The sequence below is a fragment of the Sus scrofa genome, chromosome 15 (assembly GCF_054392235.1).
Source record: "Sus scrofa isolate SSC_HxYL_T2T_F1_AM1 chromosome 15, Sscrofa_HxYL_maternal_Yorkshire_Landrace_v2.0, whole genome shotgun sequence".
Classification (NCBI taxonomy): Eukaryota; Metazoa; Chordata; class Mammalia; order Artiodactyla; family Suidae; genus Sus; species Sus scrofa.
The window spans coordinates 61,547,775-61,569,886 of NC_139397.1; the positions used below are offsets into that span (position 1 = coordinate 61,547,775).

At 39.0% G+C, this 22,112-nt stretch overlaps 1 protein-coding gene across 5 annotated transcripts in view; it reads right to left on the reverse strand.

Moving 5' to 3' along the window:
* Positions 1-430: 430 nt before the first annotated feature.
* Positions 431-22,112, reverse strand: part of ADAM32 (ADAM metallopeptidase domain 32) — a 129,125-nt gene continuing 107,443 nt past the window's right edge. For 4 of the 5 annotated variants that reach the window (XM_085001075.1, XM_085001073.1, XM_021075123.2 and 1 more), the window contains 5 exons: positions 21,154-21,253; positions 19,610-19,766; positions 11,356-11,394; positions 6,052-6,090; positions 431-549 (listed from right to left, as the gene is read on the reverse strand). In XM_085001075.1, the coding sequence (XP_084857201.1) occupies positions 540-549; positions 6,052-6,090; positions 11,356-11,394; positions 19,610-19,766; positions 21,154-21,253 (345 nt within the window). In that variant the 3' untranslated portion in view covers positions 431-539. The remainder of the gene's footprint in view (positions 550-6,051; positions 6,091-11,355; positions 11,395-19,609; positions 19,767-21,153; positions 21,254-22,112) is intronic. The other variant, XM_085001074.1, reaches the window with a different exon arrangement.

Sequence of the window (22,112 nt, forward strand, 5' to 3'; positions counted from 1 at the left end):
TTTCTGCTTCCTGGGATTTCACCCTGCAGGTCATCTTCAGAGAGGCAAGAGAAAGGTGGCAACCAGAACAAGAGGCCTGGAAAGAGCCAGCACAGCGTCGCTCAGAAGCCTTGGTCCTGGGGTTGTGGGGTGGGTAAGGTGGGCTGATAGCTATGCTGACAGAGCCCTGCATGCAGCCAGCCAAGTCCAGGATGAAGGGCCAGGAGAAGGAATGTAGTCGGCCACCCAGATCATTTCCTGGGTAGGATGAGGCAGATGCCCAGCACCAGGGGCCCCAGACAGTCAGCCCGAGTGGGCGGTGGGGAGAGCTGAAGAGAAGAGCTCAGGGAGTCGGGGGAGATGAGATTGACCATCCTCAGTTACCGGTCCTGAAATGGCTGAACTGCTGTCTCAGGGGTGGAGGAGGAAAGAACAATAGACGCTATGCAAATTGGTTCACACTCGGTTTATTGTTTTCTTCAGCTGTGACCAGGGAAGGACAGGCTGAATTTTTATGTCTCAGTGAGACACCAGGTAATATCCATCGCCTTCTGAAGGAATTATTGGTTACTGTGGAAGAGAACAAAGACACACATGCTTAAGGAACTGGTAGCAAGAAAATTACCTTCCGTTGCAAAACATACAGTTGCCAAATGAAAAATTCATGAAGCAAAAAAGAATGCTAGGAAGAATTTTGACAGTTTTGCTTGTGAAATTATTTAGCTGTAACTTATTTACTAAAAATTTTCTGTGTTTTTTGGGGAACCATCGTATTTAATCAGAAGTACTTGCCCATGAGAAATCCTAACATTTTTTTTCCACGTGCAATGAAATGTTCATGAATATAACAATTAAGTTAAATTTGTATATTTTTTTTAGAAATCTAAATACGTATCATTGAATCTGTAGATTGCTTTGGGTAGCATGGCCATTTTTACAATATTAATTTTTCCAGGACTTCCCGTCATGGCTCAGTGGTTAATGAATCCGACTAGGAACCATGAGGTTGCAGGTTCAATTCCTGGCCTTGCTCAGTGTTAAGGATCTGGCATTGCCGTGAGCTGTGGTGTAGGTTGCAGAGGTGGATCAGATCCCACGTTGCTCTGGCTCTGGTGTAGGCCAGCGGCTACAGCTCCAATTAGACCCCTAGCCTGGGAACCTCCATATGCCACAGGTGTGGCCCTAGAAAAGACAAAAAAGACAAAAAAAAAAATTAATTTTTCCAACCCAGGAGCATGGAAAATTTTTCCATTTCTTTACATCTTCTTTAATTTCCTTGATTAATGTTTTATAGTTCTCAGCATATAAGTCCTTTACCTCCTTGGTCAGGTATATTCCCAGGTATTTGATTTTTGGAGGTGCCATTTTAGAAGTATTGTATTTCTGTATTTCTTTTCTAATATTTCATTGTTAGTATATAGAAATTCGACTGATTTCTGAATGTTAATCTTATATCCTGCTACTTTGTTGAATTTGTGGATCAGTTCAAGTAGTTTTTGGGTTGCATCCTTAGGGTTTTCTATATATAGTATCATGTCATCTGCATACAGTGATAGTTTTACCTCTTCTCCTCCTTTTTGTATGTCTTTTATTTCTTTTGTTTGTCTGATTGCTGTGGCTAGGACTTCCAGTACTATGTTGAATAACAGTGGTGAGAGTGAGTATCCTTTTTCTGTTCCAGATTTTAGTGGGAAGGCTTTCAGCTTTTCTCCATTGAGTATTATATTTGCTGTGGGTTTGTCATAAATGGCTTTGATTATGTTAAGGTATGTTCTGTCTATACCCACTTTGGTAAGAGTTTTGATCATGGATGGATATTGGACTTTGTCAAATGTTTTTTCTGCATCTATTGAGATGATCATGTGGTTTTTGACTTTTCTTTGATTAATGTGGTGACATTGATTGATTTGCATATGTTGATCGCAAAAGAGGTAAAACTGTCACTGTATCCAGATGACATGATACTATATGTAGAAAACCCTAAGGACGCAACCCAAAAACTACTTGAACTGATCCACAAATTCAACAAAGTAGCAGGATATAAGATTAACATTCAGAAATCAGTCAAATTTCTATATACTAACAATGAAATATTAGAAAAGAAATACAGAAATACAATACTTCTAAAATGGCACCTCCAAAAATCAAATACCTGGGAATATGCCTGACCAAGGAGGTAAAGGACTTATATGCTGAGAACTATAAAACATTAATCAAGGAAATTAAAGAGGATTCAAAGAAATGGAAAGATATTCCATGCTCTTGGGCTAGAAAAATTAATATTGTAAAAATGGCCATACTACCCAAAGCAATCTACAGATTGCATGCAATCCCTATCAATTTACCCACGACATTTTTCACAGAACTAGAATAAACAATCCAAACATTTATATGGAACCACAGAAGACCCAGAATTGCCAAAGCAATCCTGAGGAACAAAAACCAAGCAGGAGACGTAACTCTTCCAAACGTCAGGCAATATTACAAAGCCACAGTCATCAAGACAGTGTGGTACTGGTACCAAAACAGACAGACAGACCAATGGAACAGAATAGAGAACCCAGAAATAAACCCAGACATCCACGGTTAATTAATCTTTGACAAAGAAGACAAGAACATAAAATGGGAAAAAGACAGTCTTTTCAGCAAATATTGCTGGGAAACCTGGACAGCTGCATGCAAAGCAATGAATGTAGAACACACCCTCACACCATGCACGAAAATAAACTCAAAATGGCTTAGAGACTTAAATATAAGACAAGACACCATCAAACTCCTGGAAGAGAACATAGGCAAAACGTTCTCTGGCATCAACCTTACAAATGTCTTCTCACATCAGTCTCCCAAAGCAGCAGAAATAAAAGCAAAAATAAACCAATGGGACCTAATTAAACTGACAAGCTTTTGCACAGCAAAGAAAACCATAAAAAAAAAATGAGACAACTTACTGAATGGGAGAAAATGGTTTCATATAAAGCAACTGACAAGGGTCTAATCTTTAAAATATACTAGCAACTTATACAACTCAACAGCAAAAAAGCCAACCACCCAATGGAAAAATGGGCAAAAGACCTGAATAAACATTTCTCCAAGGAAGATATGCAGATGGCCAACAAGCACATGAAAAAATGTACAACATCACTGATTATTAGAGAAATGCAAATCAAAACTACCATGAGATACCACCTCACACCAGTCAGAATGGCCATCATTACTAAGTCCACAAACAAGTGTTGGAGGGATTGTGGAAAAAAGGGAACCCTCCTGCACTGTTGGTGGGAATGTAAGCTGGTACAGCCACTATGGAGAAGAGTATGGAGGTACCTTAGAAATATATGCATAGAACTACCATATGACCCAGCAGTCCCACTCTTGGGCATATATCCAGACAAAACTCTCCTTAAAAAAGATACATGCACCCGCATGTTCATTGCAGCACTATTCACAATAGCCAAGACATGGAAACAACCCAAATGTCCATCAACAGATGAATGGATTAGGAAGATGTGGTATACACTCACATACACACACACACACACACACACACACACACACACACACACACACAATGGAATACTACTCAGCAATAAAAAAGAATGCAATAATGCCATCTGCAGCAACATGGATGGAACTAGAGACTCTCATACTGAGTGAAATAAGTCAGAAAGAGAAAGACAAATACCATATGATATCACTTATATTTTGAATCTAATATGCAGCACAAATGAACCTTTCTTCAGAAAAGAAAATCATGGACTTGGAGAATAGACTTGTGGTTGCCAAGGGGGAGGGGAGAGAGTGGGATGGATTGGGAGCTTGGGGTTAATAGATGCAAACTACTGCCTTTGGAATGGATTAGCACTGAGATCCTGCTGTGGGCACTGGGAACTATGTCTAGTCACTTATGATGGAGCATGATAAAGTGAGAAAAAAGAATGTATACATATATGTGTAACTGGGTCACTGTTCTATCCAGTAGAAAAAAAATTGTATTTGGGGAAATAATTAAAATTAAAAAAATAAATATAAATAAAACCAGAGGCTCTAAAAAATAAATAAGTAAATAAATATACATAGCTTTTACTTTTTTCATATCTTGCAGCCAATCATTTTTGATTTTTCACATTATAAACAGTGTTGGGGTTTTGGTGCTTGGAAACTCATAGGTCTTAAGGATTTTTGCCTACAGTGCCTAATGGATAAAGTGGCCAGATCATGAATTCATTTTATAGACTAATTTATATACAAATACATGACATGAATATAGAATTCAGAGGTAATGAAACTGGATATGGCTCTGTGGAGCTCCTGGGCATAAGAGCCTTTCGGTGTCCCCCATTTCTTGTTCTTCAGCCACCATGACCTTCCCTGAGTTCCTAGGGACAGGTTCAGACAGTTGCTGATCAGGGAAGAGAGGAGATGCAAAGACAAGGGAGGAACATTCAAGACAGTTTAAAGTCCTTCCTTGTCTTTCTCTCTGGCTTAATTGCACCCTATACCTGAAAGCTAAAGATTAGGCACCCTGAGCACAATTGTCTGTGGGTTAAAGATTATTAGCACATGATGTTTTTCAGGAACTTTCTTATTTTGTTCCAATCTCTCGTCAAAATGCCCTTTTTGCAAGTACTGTGATTCTAGGCAATAACCCAGAAGACCACCATCATAATCATACCGAGATCTCCTGACTCCAGCTTTGATGACTAAGATTCCCCCAAAAGAAAGAAGAATGCATGTTTGTCCCAATCCTGATTCCTATCTGAAAACCTGTTTTTCTCCTTTTTACTATAAAACGCCTCACAATTCTTGGCGGGGGCGGGGGCGGGGGGGGAGGGGAAACAGTCTTTAGGGCATTAGCCTGCTATGACCATCCTTTGCCTGGCATAGCAATAAAGCTATTTTTTTCTCCTTTACCCCAACCAAACTCTCTCTGCATTTCAATTCAGCACCAGCAGACAGAGGCCAAATTCCAGCAACAATAAGAGAGGTATAATTTTACCTTCCCATCCTTTCCCTACCTCTGCTACTTATTATCTTTAAAACATATCTTTACCTGGCCATTACCCTCAAGCAATTCAGAGTTCATCAGGAAAGTAATGCCTATAGAGGTAAGCAGAAGTTTGGAAGTATTACAGTGTTTGAGCACTACATTCACGAATCCCTTGGTAATGGTGACAGAGTGGAGGCAATACATAAAATCAGCTTTTTTTCCTTCAAACTTAGTTTGGAGAAAGTAATGTCTATAAACGGGTAATTATGTTAGGAGGCATCCATAACCAAAAGAATAAAGGATATAGAAATGCCAATAGCTTCCCTAGTGGGACTGGAGGGTGGGTATAGACTTGATCAGGGAGGACAGAAACCATGTAATATGGTGCTGTGGCCTGAAAATTTAACCTAGAATATCAGTGGATTGAATGTAACTAAAAGAAGACATGTTAAGGAAAAATGCTGGACAGTGCAAGAAAACTAAAACCTTACAAGGGAGAAAGAAGATTAGCAGATCAGTAAATAATTGAGGACTTCAGAAGGATCACAAGGCCACATGTAAAAGTGAAAACTCAGAGAACCCTTATTAACACAATTGTGGACTGTTGGGCTGGGTGGGGGATGTGGAAAATGCATAATTTGAGTGTGTTTACGATAACTGTCTCTTAGATAAACTCCTCCTAACTGGGGTAATAATCCACTCAGTTGTTCACATTGAGTTTGTGGGTATAAATATAATCTGAACAAAAAAGCAATATTTCCCTTTGTGTTATTTCACCATAAAGCATGTAAAAATGCTCTGCTTATGAGTGAGTTTCACAAAATAATTGGAAATATCTTGTCCCTCATTAGACTTAACTAGTTTTTTTCCTGTGTATCAAAAAAGTAAGCAATCAATATAAAATTAGTAAACTGAAGAAAAGATTGAATTAATTAATACTCATTCCTAGAATGGAAAATAATAAGTTGTTTATAGTGCAACACTTTATCAATTGTGGCTGATCAAAAAATATTAAGCAATTATTTATTCATTCTTATTTTTAATATATACATACTTTTATAAGAAACATTTACTAAGTTACTTACCTGCTGGTATTTGTTTGGGCACTACTTTCTGACTTGGATCTAAATAAAAATAAAAAGGTCTAAAAGTTAATACTAAGAAACTGGCCTACTTTACAAACGAAGATCAAGCCATTTTATACGAAAACTAACTCTTTTACCACCTGGGCCATGCAGATAAGTAGCATTCTTATTTATCTAACACCAAGTGCAACAGACAGTGTAAAATTTAAATCCTCCAGTAGGGAAATGTATCAAGATAGTGGAGATGGATTTTTTCCTTTATCACTTCTAAGCACAGGTAAATGCCTAAATTTGGCCTCTGGGTTACAAGTTAGCTTCTTATTTGTTCACATGTAAATTGCCACATTTGCAAATTAAAACTCATCTGGGCAAACTAGTAGACTTAACTGATGAATAACTCCCCCTTTTTGATTCCACAAGGAAAGCTTCCCATTTCTATTTTGCAGAAAAACTCAAGAAAAATAGCACAAAAAATTAATACCCAACTGAGACTGACAGCCAGAAAAGGCTTTTTATCTATTGGTATAAAAATGAAGAAACTAGAAATTCAGAGGGAAAATAGGAGCAAAAGCTGAATGACTACATGGGAATCTGAATTACTTATACCTTAATGGGCAGATTTTAATAACCCTAGCTTGGATGTAATCAGGGCACAGATACTTAGGTGTTAGAAAGCTACAGTGAAGCCTAAGCCTGGTGGTCTCGAATGGAGATAATAAAATATGTGGCCACTGGAAATGCAACAGGCAAATTATTTCAGTCGCGTGGATGGAAAAGGACCCCAGACCTGTGGGGCAGGACCCCAGTTCCTCAGTTACACTACCCACAAATTTGAACCAGCAAGCATAAAGAAAAAATATAGTGAAACATTCATGCCCCAAGACTGGCAAACCTGAAACATTCCCCTCTTCTTAATATATGTATGCCTCTATAACTCCGGCTGTGCAGAATTCCCGAAAGAATGCTCACTGCCCCTGATGATGAGCTTACAAATCTCAGTTACAAATTACTGTGTGTTAAATGCCCATAGCCACAGCACAGCAGAACAGAAAATTCACATATTAAAATCAATGGGTAATATAAAAACCTTTAATAGAAATGTTTAGGATCTCCCTAGATATCAAGGCAGAAATAAGGCAAGAAAAGCTTGGTTGTTAAGAGAATGGGTGATTTGGAAATGAATATGAGGAAATCAATGACAGATAGAGCCATGAAAATGCAGAGCACATGAACAGCCAGGTTAAGAAACATGGAGGATACAGTGAGAAGACTCTCCCAAATATAGACATTTCAGAGGTAGAAAAGAAAAAGATTGCAAAAGAGTCAATAATTAAAGAGATAATGACTGTTTTCTCAGAATTAATGACCTGAGGGCTGATATCTCAAAACTATGGGGGATCCAGAGCAGCATAAATAAAAACAAATTCTATCAGAACATATAATAAAACAACAAAGCATTCAGGACAAAGAGGAAATCCCCATCAAAAAAATGGGCAGAAGATCTAAACAGACAGTTCTCCAAAGAAGACATACAGATGGCCAAAAAACACATGAAAAGATGTTCAACATCACTCATTATTAGAGAAATGTAAATCAAAACCACTCTGAGGTACCACCTTACACCAGCCAGAAAGGCCATCATCCAAAAGTCTACAAACAAGAAGTACTGGAGACAGTGTGGAGAAAAAGGAACCCTACTACACTCTTGGTGGGATTGTAAGTTGGTGCAACCACTGTGGAAAACAGGATGGAGATGCCTCAGACAACTACACATAGAACTCCCAGTTGATCCAACAATCCCACTCCTAGGCATCTACCCAGAGAAAACCACGACTCGCAAAGACACATGTACTCTGATGTTCATTGCAGCACTCTTCTCAATAGCCAAGACATGGAAACAACCTAAATGTCCATCGAGAAGATGTGGTACATATACACAATGGAATATTATTCAGCCATTAAAATGAACGAAATACCTGCATTTTTAGCAACATGGATGGACCTAGAAACTATCATGCTAAGTGAAGTCAGCCATACAATGAGACACCAACATCAAATGCTTTCACTGACATGTGGAATCTGAAAAAAGGACAGACTGAACTTCTTTGCAGAACAGATGCTGACTGACTCTCAGACATTGAAAAACTTATGGTCTCCAGAGGAGACAGTTTGGGGGGGTGGAGGGATGTGCTTGGGCTGTGGGATGGAAATCCTGTGAAATTGGATTGTTATGATCATTATACAACTGCAGATGTGATAAATTCATTTGAGGAATTAAAAAAAACTCAAAAAAATCTACGAGGGATTTATACACAATGAATAATTTTTTCATATATATGATTGTGGGATATTAAATTTTAATGGGAAAAAACATTAAAAAATGAGCATATAATAAAACAACAAAGCATTCAGGACAAAGAGGAAATCTTAAAAGTCATTTAGAGTAAACGGATTAATTGGAAGGGAATGATAAATTAATGACTGACAGCTGAGGTCTCATCAATGCCAGTAATTGTCACATGACAGCAACACAATACTTTAAAAGAGCTGTGGAAAGTGACTCTAAACTGCAAGTCTGGAACCATTTAAGCTGCTTTCAAAGATGAGTATGGTCCCGGTGTTGTCTTTACTGCCTGCAAATAATAAATCCTTCCTTCTCCAGAAGAAAAAAAAAAAAAAAACCCCAAAGATGAGTATGAAAAAGATGAGTTTAATACCATATAGTTATAATCACAGACACTAAAACTAAAAGGATTGTATATCAGGAAAAGGAAAATTGAAATCAAAATTAAAAAAAACAAAAAATGGTTTCTAGAATGAATAGTGAGCAAAGTAATTAGTAAATAATGTTGTTAAATCCTGGTAAGTATTCATTTAATATAAAATGATAATGGTAATAATAATAATAACTGACAAATGGAGGGGGAGTCAGAAAGATAAAAATGAAACCCAGGAAAAGTTAAAAGTCAAACGACATTTTGTGAGAGTAATGATTGGAGTTTGCTGATAAATGATCTAATATCCTTCCGTCATTTAGAAAAAGACTGAAAGTATTGACTGAATTTAGATATTTAAAAAGTTATACTTGGAGTCCCGTTGTGGTGCAGAGGAAACAAATCCAACTAGGAACCATGAGGATGTGGGTTTGATCCCTGGCCTTGGTCAGTGGGTTGAGGATCCAGCGTTGCTGTGGCTGTGGTGTAGGCTGGCAGCTACAGCTCTGATTCGACCCCTAGCCTGGGAACCTCCATATACTGCGGGTGCAGCCCTAAAAAAAAAAGTTATGCTTCAGTGGTATTAATATAACCTATGCTGGGATTCATCCCACCTCCCTGCATTCTTTGATCTCAACAGTCTTTTCCACTGATTTTCCACCAGGAAAAGATTATTCCAAAAATAAAGGATCTGAAAACTATAATGGATCTTATGTCAGTAAAACACAGAAGCAGAGTCAAGTGACATCTTTTATTTTTTATTTTTTTTTTGTCTTTTGTCCTTTTTAGGACCACACACCCGCCGGCATATGGAGGTTCCCAGGCTAGGGGTCTAATCGGAGCTGTAGCCACTGGCCTACACCACAGCCACAGCAATGCGGTATCCGAGCTGCGTCTGTGACCCACACGACAGCTCACAGCAACACTGTATACTTAACCCACTGAGCGAGGTCAGGGATCAAACCCACATCCTCATGGTTACTAGTTGTGTTTGTCACCGAGCCATGACAGGAACTCAAGTGACATCCTTTAAATCTAAATGAATTATCCTAAATATACTTCCCTGGTGTACCCCAACCCAGAAGGATAGAGCAGTGGATTAACATTCCAGATTATACTCCCCCAATGGTAATATAGGTACATTTGCTGCCATCCCTCCCTCAATGTAGGTGAGTAAGTATCCTAAGGGAAATGAATTCTATTGACAGGGTTTCAGAATGAGAGACAATATAAAGGAGAGATGGGAGCAGGTATTAACATTATAGATAAATAGATGTGTGTGTATGTGTTTGTGTGTATTTGTCTATGTACCTTTGTGTTTGTGGATTATTATTATTATTATTATTTTTGGTCTGGCTGCCTGTGTATGTGCATGTGGAAAACATTAAAAGCAATCATTCATGGGGAGTTCCCGTCGTGGCGCAGTGGTTAACGAATCTGACTAGGAACCATGAGGTTGCGGGTTTGATTCTCATGGTGTAGGTTGCAGACGTGGCTCGGATCCTGCGTTGCTGTGGCTCTGGCGTAGGCTGGCAGCTACAGCTCCGATTAGACTCCTAGCCTGGGAACCTCCATATGCCGCGGGAGCGGCCCAAGAAATGGCAAAAAAACAAAAACAAAAACAAAAAGTAATCATTCATTCACGTAACACACATGTATTGAACACTTACCATAAACCAAGAACTGTGCTACATGCTAGCTATACAATGCTGAGCAATATAATACGCTCTACAATAACAGAGTATAATAAGACATATGTCCAAGGTGAGGAAAAGGTGACTGTGTTTGAGGACCAAGGATAACTCCCTCACACAGAGAGCACATGATAACAACAATCAATGTTTTTAGTTTGGTGAGAGAAACCCATGACTCCAAGGTGTCACTAAAAGGAGATGATCATAATAACAAAAGAGAGATAAAGGATAAGAAAAGCAAGCATTGTGATTAAAGAGAAAGATTTCATCTGGACTAAAAGAAATTATACAGCCCTGTTGTGCATCCTAGACAGTTTACTCTATAGATTTGGACGTGTTTTGGGATAGCTGTGTACTCTGAAGGAAACTATGTGAAATAACACCATCCCAAACTGTTGGATGTAGAAAAACAGACAATTACTGTACTATTATTCAGAGATAGCCACCTTTCAGGAATTGAAGGGAGACCTAATTAAAGCTACTTTGTAACCCTGAGAGTCTCTGGATATTATTCCTTTACAATCTTTTTCTCCAGGGTCAGCACTCATTAAGTTGTTTATAAGTATACATATTGGGGTTTTAGTTGCAGAGTTTCCAAATAAAGAAGTAAACTTCCCATTTATGAGTTAGCACCAGAAATATTTCACCAATTATTTATTCCTTTGCTTCCCAAGAATGAACTCCCAACATACATTAACAAACTGAAGAAAAGGGACAGTGATTTATTTAGACAAATACTCACTAGTTATTGATTGACAAATACTAGTAGGAATTTTTTATGTATAGTACCTTATCAATTGTTGCTGCTTAATTAGTAGTTAATTACTGATTATCAATTTGTTCATCTTATTTTTTAACACATATTTATTTTAAGGAATACTTTCTAATTTGCTTACCTGACAGTATCTGTTTGGCTGTTATTTTCTGATTTGGACCTAAATGAAAGTGAAAATAATACTTCTAAGTTAATACTTTAAAAATCCATAACAGGAGTTCCTGTTGTGGCTCAGCAGTTAACCAACCCAAGTAGCATCCATGAGTATACGGGTTTGATCCCTGGCTTTGCTCAGTGGGTTAAGGATCTGGCATTGCCCTGAGCTGTGGTGTAGGTCACAGACATGGCTCAGATCCTGCATTGCTGTGGCTCTGGTGTAGGCTGGTGGCTATAGCTCCGATTAGCTCCCAAGCCTGGGAACCTCCATATGCCCGGGGTGCCAGCCCTAAAAGACAAGAAGACTAAAAAAAAAATAAAAATTAAAAAATCCATAACAAATGAATGCCAGTTCATTTTACAACCTGTGTTAAATAACTCTTTTATACCGCTAATCACCACTAATGAATCATTTCAAAAGATTACTAAACTTCAGTTTACAAATAAGTAACATTCTTATTTATACATATTCCATGTCCATAAGGAATATAAATTTCAAATTCCCAACGAGAAAGGGGAGCAAGAAAACAGATTTGTTTTTCTCCTTATCACTTCCCAGCACAGAATATATGCTTGATGTTGAATGCCTGATTCTGGCCTTTTAGGTTCTAACCTAATGTTTCACTCACTGACAAATTACTGCAGGTCATGATTTAAAACCCTTACCAACTTCTAAACAATCAAACAGACTGGGCTGACAGGGTAATTTCCATCTCCTATACCACACATAGATAAATGGTGGGGAAAAAAACACAAAATGACAATTTAAGGGAAGAAAGGGACTTTTCTAATGATAGCTTGAAAAAAAAAAAAAAAAGAGTAAGCTGAAAGCATAAAAGGTAAATGGGTAAATAGGAACTCCAGAGGTAGGGGAATCAATTAAACACATCAGTTTATAAGGAGTGGAGACCACCTGGAAAACTGGAGCTGATGCCCTCCTCTAACTTTGGATGCTATGAAAGGCTATACTACCTAAGTGGGGGAAGTAAAAGCTGTTGTCATGAGCCTTAGGGATGCTTTGGGGAAACTGCTTCAGAAGTATAGATGGAAAAGGATCACCTACAGTCACAGGAATGCCAGATGCTTAAAATGGTTTAGGGATATGGATGAGAATATCACATACAGAAACAGGAATCTTAAGCCTTTTTCTGTACAGGTTCAGGATACTAATTCATGCTTCCTATGCATTCTAGGTCTCCATGTGTAACAAGCACTGCTAACGTATGACTTAGGAGGTAAAACATAAAATAATCTTGAGAAGGAGGATTCTTCAAAGCAGAACATGCAGAATTCTCATGAAACAATCATTGATGCTTAAGATGGCCTTACAAGCAAATAAAAAAGCGAGTATGAGGTAATGTCCACAGCCAGAGTAAACTAAAAAATTCATAAACTAACAATTATAGGTAACAGAAAAACTTCATAAAAAATATGTTTAGGATTTCCATAGAGATCAATAAGGGAACAGAATTCATTAAATAAGAAATGACAGGATGAGACTGGCCAAGATGACAGAATAAAGACATGTTGAGCTTACCTCCTCTCGCAGGCACACCAAAATCCCAACTACTTTCAGAACAACCATTGATGAAAAGGACTGGGACATACCTGAAAAGATTTTCTACAAGCAAAAATATAAAAAAGGAACCACAGCAAAATAGGTAGCAGTGGCAGAGTCACAATATAATCAAGACCGTATTCCCCCGGTGGGTGACCCACAAATGGGAAAATAATTACAACTGCAGGGTTCTCCTCAAGGAGTGAGGTGCCTGAGCCCCACATCAGGATTCCCAGCCCAGGAGTCTTGTGCTGGGAAGATAAGCCCCCATAATATTTGGCTGAAGGCCAACAGGGCTCACTTTCAAGAGAACCAGATGGCTATGGGAAGTAGATTCCACTCCCAAGGGCACACAGAATCTCACACACTCCATGACGCAGGGCAGAAGCAGTGACTTGAATGGAGCCTGGGTCAGACCCACTGGCTGACCTTGGAGAGACTCCCAGAGAGGCAAGAGACCACTGGAGCTCTCTTTGGGGATGGGCACTGCAGCAGCCATTTTTGGGAGCTCATTCTACCTCAAGGACACCATTGCCAGCAGGTACCATTGTGGAATCCTCCTTCTAGCCTATGAGCTCCTGGACTAGTCCCACCCCTGCCTACTTCCTAAAGACACCAGTACTGGGACACCTCAGAGCAAACAAATAACTGGACAGGGACATAGCTTCACCCACTATAAGTCAGGCTGCCTTAAGACTCCCTGGCCCACAGCCACACTTGGACATGGCCCTGCTCACCAGAGTGTCCTGGACCTGGCCCCATACACCAATGGACAGTACCAGACCCAGGACCCCCAAGGTTCTGCAACTGAGACTCTAAGATCCATAAGCAGGCAAGCACCAGCCCCAGAATCCCTGGCCCCACCCACTAGTGAGACTGCCCTAGATTCAGGACCAGCCTCACCCACCAGCAGGTGGACACCAGGTCCAGGACACCTGCAGCCCCACAGCCCATGGACCCATCTGATAGCAGTCCAGCATCAGCTCTGGGATCAGCTGAGCCCTCTCCCTCCCCCCACTAGCAGGCTAATACAAGCATCAGGATGCCCTGAGCCTTGTAGCCAGCTGTGTCAGGAACCAGCCCCATTCACCAGTGGTGTGACACCAGCTCTGGGACCCCTGGGCACTGCAGGCAGACCCCATGATCCAGCTGTGCCTGCCAGTGGGGCAGCACTAGGCACAAGAACTAGCTTCACTCACTGGTGGGTGAGCAACATCCCAAGGATCTCTTGGACCCCAATTCTACACACAAGTGAGCCAACTCTAGCCTCATTCCCCCACCAAGGTTTCATAGCCAGCTGTCTTGTGACCTGGCCCTGACCATTAGAGCCTGCAGCTTCCATGCAAGCATGCAAGGCAAACATGGCAATCAAGTGGTCCAGAGACCAGACAAACCTACAAAACCACCCACAACAGAAGGACCCACATAGCCCACATGGGGGGTGCCCCAAGAACATATAACTCTGGTGACAAGAGGAGAGTATGCTGCTGGGATACATAGGACATCTACAAAAGGCCACTTCTTCAAGATTGGAAACATAACCAACACATCAAATACACAGAAATAAAAAATAGCAAGTTAGGAAAAATGAAGCAACAGAGGAACAAATTCTAAACAAAGCACAAAGCTAAAACTCAGAACTAAGTGAAGTGGAGATAGGCAATCTACCTGGGAAAGAGTTTAAGGTAATGACCATAAAGATGATCAAAGAACTTAGGAGAAGTTAAATTGCAGCAATACTCATTTGATCTACCTCCTAAAGTAATGAAAATAAAAACAAAATTAAACAAATGGGACCTAATTAAACTTGAAAGCTTTTGCAAAGGAAGCCATTAACAAAATGAAAAGACAATCCATAAAATTGGGGAAAAACATCTTTGCCAGCAAAGCAACTGACAAAGGATTAATCTCCAAAACATACAAAACAAACACCTCATACAGCTTTATATCAAAAAAACCCCAAACAACCCAATTAAAAAATGGTCAGGTTCAAACAGATATTTCTTCAAATAAGACAGACAGAATGCCAAAAAGCACATAAAAAGATGCTCAGTATCACTAATTATTAGAGAAATGCAAATCAAAACTACCATAAGGTATTACCTCACACCAATCATAATGGACATCATCAAAAAGTTTAAAAATAGTAGGAGTTCCCGTCGTGGCGCAGTGGTTAACGAATACGACTAGGAACCATGAGGTTGCGGGTTCGGTCCCTGCCCTTGCTCAGTGGGTTAACGATCCGGCGTTGCCGTGAGCTGTGGTGTAGGTTGCAGATGCGGCTCGGATCCTGCGTTGCTGTGGCTCTGGCGTAGGCCAGTGGCTACAGCTCCGATTCGACCTCTAGCCTGGGAACCTCCATATGCCGTGGGAGCGGCCCAAAGAAATAGCAAAAAGACAAAAAAAAAAAAAAAAAAAAAGTTTAAAAATAGTAAATTCTGGAAAGGGTGTGGAGAAAAGGGAACCTTCCTACACTGCTGGTGGGAATACAAGCTGGGGCAATCCCTATGGGGAACAGTATGGAGTTTCCTGAAAAAAACAAAAAACAAATATGGAACTACCATATTCTCCAGCAATCCTACTCCTGGGTATATATCCAGAGAAAACCATAATTTTTTTTTTTGTCTTTTTGCCTTTTCTAGGGCCACACCCACGGCATATGGATGTTCCCAGACTAGGAGTCTAGTTGGAGCTGTAGCTGCCAAGCCTAATGCCAGAGCCAGAGCAACACGGGATCCAAGCCACGTCTGCAACCTACACCACAGCTCATGGCAATGCCGGGTCCTTAACCCACTGAGCAAGGCCAGGGATCGAACCTGCAACTTTATCGTTCTCAGTCGGATTCATTAACCACTGAGCCATGATGGGAACTCCAGAGAAAAACATAATTTTAAAAGATACATGCACCCCAATGTTTATAGGAGCACTACTTACAATAGCCAAGACATAGAAACAACTTAAATGTTCATCAACAAAGGAATGAATAAAGAAGATGTGGTACATATATACAATGGAATATTACTTGGCCAGAAAAAGAATCAAATAATGCCATTTGCAGCAATATGGATGGACTTAGGAATTATCATACTAAGTGAAGTATGTCAGATGAAGGCAGATTATGAGATCACTGATACATGGAATCTAATAAAAATGATACAAAAGAACTTACAAAGCAGAAACAGACTCAAAATTTTGAAACCAAACTTATGGTTATCAAAGGGGATATTTTGATGGAGAGGGATAAATTAGGGGATTGGAGTTGACAAATACACACCACTATTTATTAAATGGATGAGTAACAAGGACCTACTTATAGCATAGGGAAATTTACTCAATATCATGTAATAATCTATATGAGAAAAGAATCTGAAAAATAATAGATAAATGTATATGTTTAACTGATTTACTTTGCTGTATGCCTGAAATTAGCACAACTTTTTAAACCAACTACATTCCAATAAATGTTTTAAAAAAGCAAACAGAAAAAAATGCAGTTATGATTAAAAAAAAAAAACAAAAAACCTCAGGAAAAGGAAAGGATGGGATGAATAGAGCGAGAAATTAGAAATTTTAAACAAAGAGAGTTGGAAAATATATAGAACAACCAAACAGAGATGAAAAACATAATAACTGAAATGAAAAATACACCAAAAGGAATCAACAGGAGAGTAAATGATACAGAAGAATGGATCAGCAAGTTGGAAGAAAGAGTAGTGGAAATCACTGAGGCTGAACAGAAAAAAGAATAAAAAGAAATGAGGAAAGTTAAAGAAGCCTGTTGGACAACATCAAAGGACATGTTGACATTCCCAATATAGAGGTCCCAGAAGGAGAAGAGAAAGAGAAAGGGGCAGAGAACATATTTGAAGACATAAGAGCTAAAAACTTCTCTAGCACGGGAAAGGAAATAGACATCCAGGTACAGGAATTACAGACAGGGTGCTTCAACATCAGACATATGTTTATTAAAACTCCGGAGGCTGGGAATTATAAGATCAAGGTGTCAGCAAATCTGGTTCCCGGTGGGAACCTATTTCGTGGCTTGCAAATGTCTGCCTTCTTGCTGTGTTTTCACATGGTGGAGAGAGAGGAGCTCTGATCTTCCTTTCTTATAAGAACATTAATCCCCTCATGGGAATCCCACCTTCATGAACGCATCTAAACCCAAATGTCCCACCTCCTAATATCATCAAGTTGAGGGACAGGGCTTCAACATATGAATCTGGGTAGGGAGGACATTTGATCTATAATACTACTTAACAACTAATTCTAAAACTTAGTACCTCAAAACATTTATTAACATTCTTGGTTCTGTGAGTTGACTGGGATCGACTGGGTAGTTCTCATTTGGAGTGTCTCATGCAATTGTAGTCATGTGTCAGCTGAATATCCAAGATGCCTGGATGTTCACATGCTGACAGATAATGACAACTATCGGCTGGGAGCTCAGTTGGAGCTGTCAACCAAAGTGCCTATGCGTACCTTCTCCATGTGACTGGAGCATCCTGCCATGTGGCAGCTGGATTCCAAGATAGAGAGATGCAAGAGCAAGCATTCCAAAAGGCCCAGGTAACACATGACCTCTATATTACATAGACATTGGTAATTAGATACAGAATTTTAGAGAGATTCAGCTCCTTCTTTCAGTAAGAATATTTCTTAGGTAGTTCTGTGTACTTCCAGTGCAAGGGGCATAATATCTGATTGTTCATCTTTTATGATAATATCCACTGGCCATCAAATGTCTAGATAAAGTAATTCACCAAGGGTTTAAAAGTCTGCATGTTTCTAAGATCATTCTATCTACTGCACAAGTTCTCTTAAAAAGGAATAAAAGTCAGAGTTATGTGCAGCTTTATGAAATTGGCAATCAAAACCAAGTCCTAATGATATAAAATTTTACTGAGTACCTCATCTTGTTTTGATCATTTTAATAGTCTATAAAAATAAGTAAGTTCAAAGGGAAGAAAAAAATAGTTTTGGCATACTCTTTCATAGATACTATTCAAGTACTTCAAAAAGAACCTCATTGAAGATGGAGAAGTAGTAGAATGTGAGGCTCACCTACTCCAACAAATACATTGAGAATGCATCTACATGTGGAACTATTCACACTGAAAGTTTGCCAAACACTGGCAAAAGACCTCGGGATTATGATAGAGCAAGAAAAACTTCATGAAACCATATAGGACAAAAGAAAGAAGAAAAACAGAGAAAAGAAGTAAGATGGGACCTTGACCCGTAGGAGGAAGCTAAAAAGAGGAAAAGCTCCTGCACCCTGGGAAGCTCCCCTACCAGCAAGGAGGTCAGCTGGGACAGAGGAGTACTGGAGGAGAACACAGCAATTGGTGTGAAGCAGTTAAAATGGAAACAATCCTCCACAAGGTTTTCATTGAATTTCTGAATTCAATGAAATTTCTGAATTCAATAAAATTGAATTTCTGAATTCAGTGAATTTCTGAATTCAATGAAACTCAATGCTACGGCAAGGCCAGTGCAATGTTTGCTTATGCCAGCAAGTGCCAGCAACTAAAACTCTGGCCTTAGAGACCAGACTCAAGGAGAGAGCTGGGGCTGACTTCAAGGGAAAAAACTGGGGTTGGTGGCTCAGAAACAGCTTGCAGGGACTAGAGTATAGGGCAACCACGTTTGAGGGCGTAGGCTAGGGCAACCGAGTTGGGCTTAGAGGATAGGTACCATCGTTTGGGGGTGCTAGAGGGGAGGGGTGGGATCCATCACCACAGCCTGTTTCCCTGTGTGCCTCTCAGGCTCAGGACAGTGCTTCAGCTATGGAAGCCACCCAGCAGCTGCTGCCAAGCAATAGTTGGGGAGCAGCCCAGCTCTTAGAACTACAGAGAAGTCAGAGCAGTAGAGTAACTGCCCCTGGGGAATAACACAAGCTCTGCTTTTGGCTCTGCCCAGCAAGGGCTCTCCCCAGGGCACTGTTCCACCCCAAAAAAGCCTTGAGAGAGCTGCTGCTCTCAGGCACGTTCCCTGGGGGAGCTGCAAACTGACCAACAGGGAAAAAGCACAAGCTTCGCAGCTAAGAGGGAGATACTAGAAGGGGATTGCAGCTGTAAATTCAACAGTTTAGTTTATAAGAGAAACAAGAAAAATATTAATGTTTGTTTATTTCCAATGGTGGGCAGATGGTTGTTTGTCACTTTATTCTGCTTTTTTTTTAAATTATTTTTAGATAAAAATATGCTATACGGTAGATTATATTTGCCTTCTGAAGACTTTACCCAGAGAATATTTTCTTGCCTGAGGCAAACTGAAGTATTTCACTTGTGATAAGTCTCATAAATCTGCATTCTAAATAAATACTTCTGATACTTCTCCTGTAGGTGACACAGATCATACTTTGAGAACCACTAGACATTTGAAAGCAATAGATTTTAGATTTTAGATCTTCCTCTCTCAATTACCAAGGCAATGACATTGGCAAGTTATTAAAACAAACATTCCCAAATATTTGCATCTTTAAAATAAGGATATTTAAAACTATTCCAAACAATGAAATGAGACATTGATGTTGCATTCAAAATTCCTGTGAAATGTAAAGTACTGATGCTGCTCATAATATTGCCTTACATATGACTAGATTTAAGTGGTACAAAAGTTTAACTTCAGAAATTCAATGAAAACAAATTCAATTTACTCGTTACTTTGAGATTCCTCTTTCTTGGTGAACCGCTTTTTCAAAGGCTTCCATGAAACAGCTATTATGACTGCTATGGCGAGAACAGGTAAACCAATGTAGACACACAGAAGCAACTTGTTCCTAGCCTTCGCAAAAACTCTTTCCATGATTAAACCTAAAAATAAAAATGCATCAAAAATTCAGAGTAAAAAAGTTAAGCTGTCTACTTTGACTTTCAAGTAACAGCAAATAATTACAATGTTAATTTTTATTGTTATTCAAGGAACATGGAAAAATAATAATAGAATCATAATACTTAAGACTATCTCTATAAATTTTTTTCTGGTCTCTTTAGGGCCACACCTGTGGCACATGGAAGTTCCTGGGCTAGGGGTCAAATTTGAGCTGCAACTGCCAGCCTACAACACAGCCACCACAATGCCAGATGTGAGCCGCATCCACAAACTAAGCTTGAGGCAACACCAGATCCTTAACCCACTGAGCAAGGCCAGGTATGGAACCCACATCCTCATGGATATTAGTTAGGTTCTTAAGCCACTGAGTCATGACGGGAACTCCTAAACTTTCATTCTAAAATAATTAGATATTGAGTTCCAGAAAGTTCCGACATATTTTACATTATACAGAAGCTACAGCAAAATCTTACTGTAAGTGGGGCTACAAAACTTCAATGATAATTTAGGGTTATGTAATTATAAGATTATCCAACAAGCTTGCATTGTTATAAGGTGCATTATCAACAGAACCACTGTATCTGTGCATCTCATTTTTCTTTTTTAGATAGTTGGCTCTTTGACATTAGGGATCTGTTTTTATATATGGAGCCACTGCAATGCTACTAAGATGTCACTGGCATAAAATATAGGAGACTTGATTCCTAACCTCAGTTCTGCAAAATAGTTATCACCAAGTATTCTTTAAACCCCATGAGGAATGAGACTTTATTCTGCTTGCTGTACATGCCACTGTTCCATATGATGAACACCTGTATATATTAGGATTTCAATAAATATTTGCTAAAACAATGAATGAATGAATAACAGAAACCAAAGTCATGGTGAACAAAAACAATATTGTTTTAGCATCCCTTCTGTCATCACTTTAGCAGCAATTAATAGATTTTTGTCATTAAAGGTGTAAACGTCTTCAGAGTAAAAACATATCTTTGATTTCCTTTATTTCAATTGTAATAGAAACATGTTAACAGTGCTAGGCACAGGTGTGTTGGTCTTACAGAGGTGAGATCACAGGATCAATCAAAAATGGGGGGAAAGGTTGAAAGATAGTTTAAAGGAGAAAGTCAGACATAATCTAGTAAAATTTTTTAAAGACACAGCTTCAATTATATGCAAAAGTTAATATTAGAAAAAAAGCAAGATTAAGAAGCCAAATTTGGTTTTTATTTCTTGAGGAAGCCTATTTATCTTTTAATTAAAAATATTGGTTTCTTTCTAAGCAGCAAAAATCTCACTTTGTTTTTTTGTGAAAATAAGCAATTTGAGAATTTTATTAACTGGATATGTAAAGAGATAGATACTTGCCTTGTCTCCTAGGCAATCTGGAAGATTCTCTGGATCTTGCTTGGCAATTCGGAGGATGGTAGCCAGGAGAACAATGGCACGTCAACTGGGAAGTACACACCTAGAATAATTTTTTTTCATTCAAATGATCGTTTAAAAATATTTTTTTCACAGAAAGTACAATTATCAGATGGATCATCAAGCTTATGTTTGTATTTTCATCTAATGTAATTTTGTTTATTTGATTTATTTAGAGAGATAAGCCTACAAATCCAATGCTTGGTGTCTTAGCTTAAAGACAGACATGCTAAAGAGAAGGTATAAAGTGAGGTTCACAATATCTGTATCAGGAAAATTTAATACCTTCAAATATTCACCTTAAAATTTAGTGTGCAATTTCAAAAACACATATTTAATTTTTTTTTTTCTTTTTGGCCATGCCCATAACATGCAAAAGTTCCCAGGCCGGGGATCAAACCCACACCATAGTAACAACCTGAGTTGCTCAGTAACAATGCCAGATCCTTAACCCACTGAGCCACTTGGTAACTCCAAAAACACATACTTAAATTCTGATGAGAATGAGACCTTACAGTGATGAGTGGCCAGCTAGTACCAGCTCTCAGGATCATCCCTTTCCATCTCCAAGTTCAGCAAACTTGTGGTAGTCAGAAGTATTTTCACTAACAAATGACTTTACCCTTCCTCAAGCTAGGTGATAAACATTTAAGAACCTAACACTACCTTTAGCCAGGATTAAGTTTCATTTAATTTGTTAGTTTTTGTTTGTTTGATTTTTAAGCAAATGTTTTTTGTATTCCAAGAAGGCATCAGATACCTAGATATAGCACAACATTAGGATTGATGGTTTCCGTAGTTAATTAATAACAGCAGCTTTATGGTGCTTACTATGAGTGCGTCTCTATTCTGAACATTATACAGATTTACTCATTAAATCCCCATAAATCCCTATAAGGTTG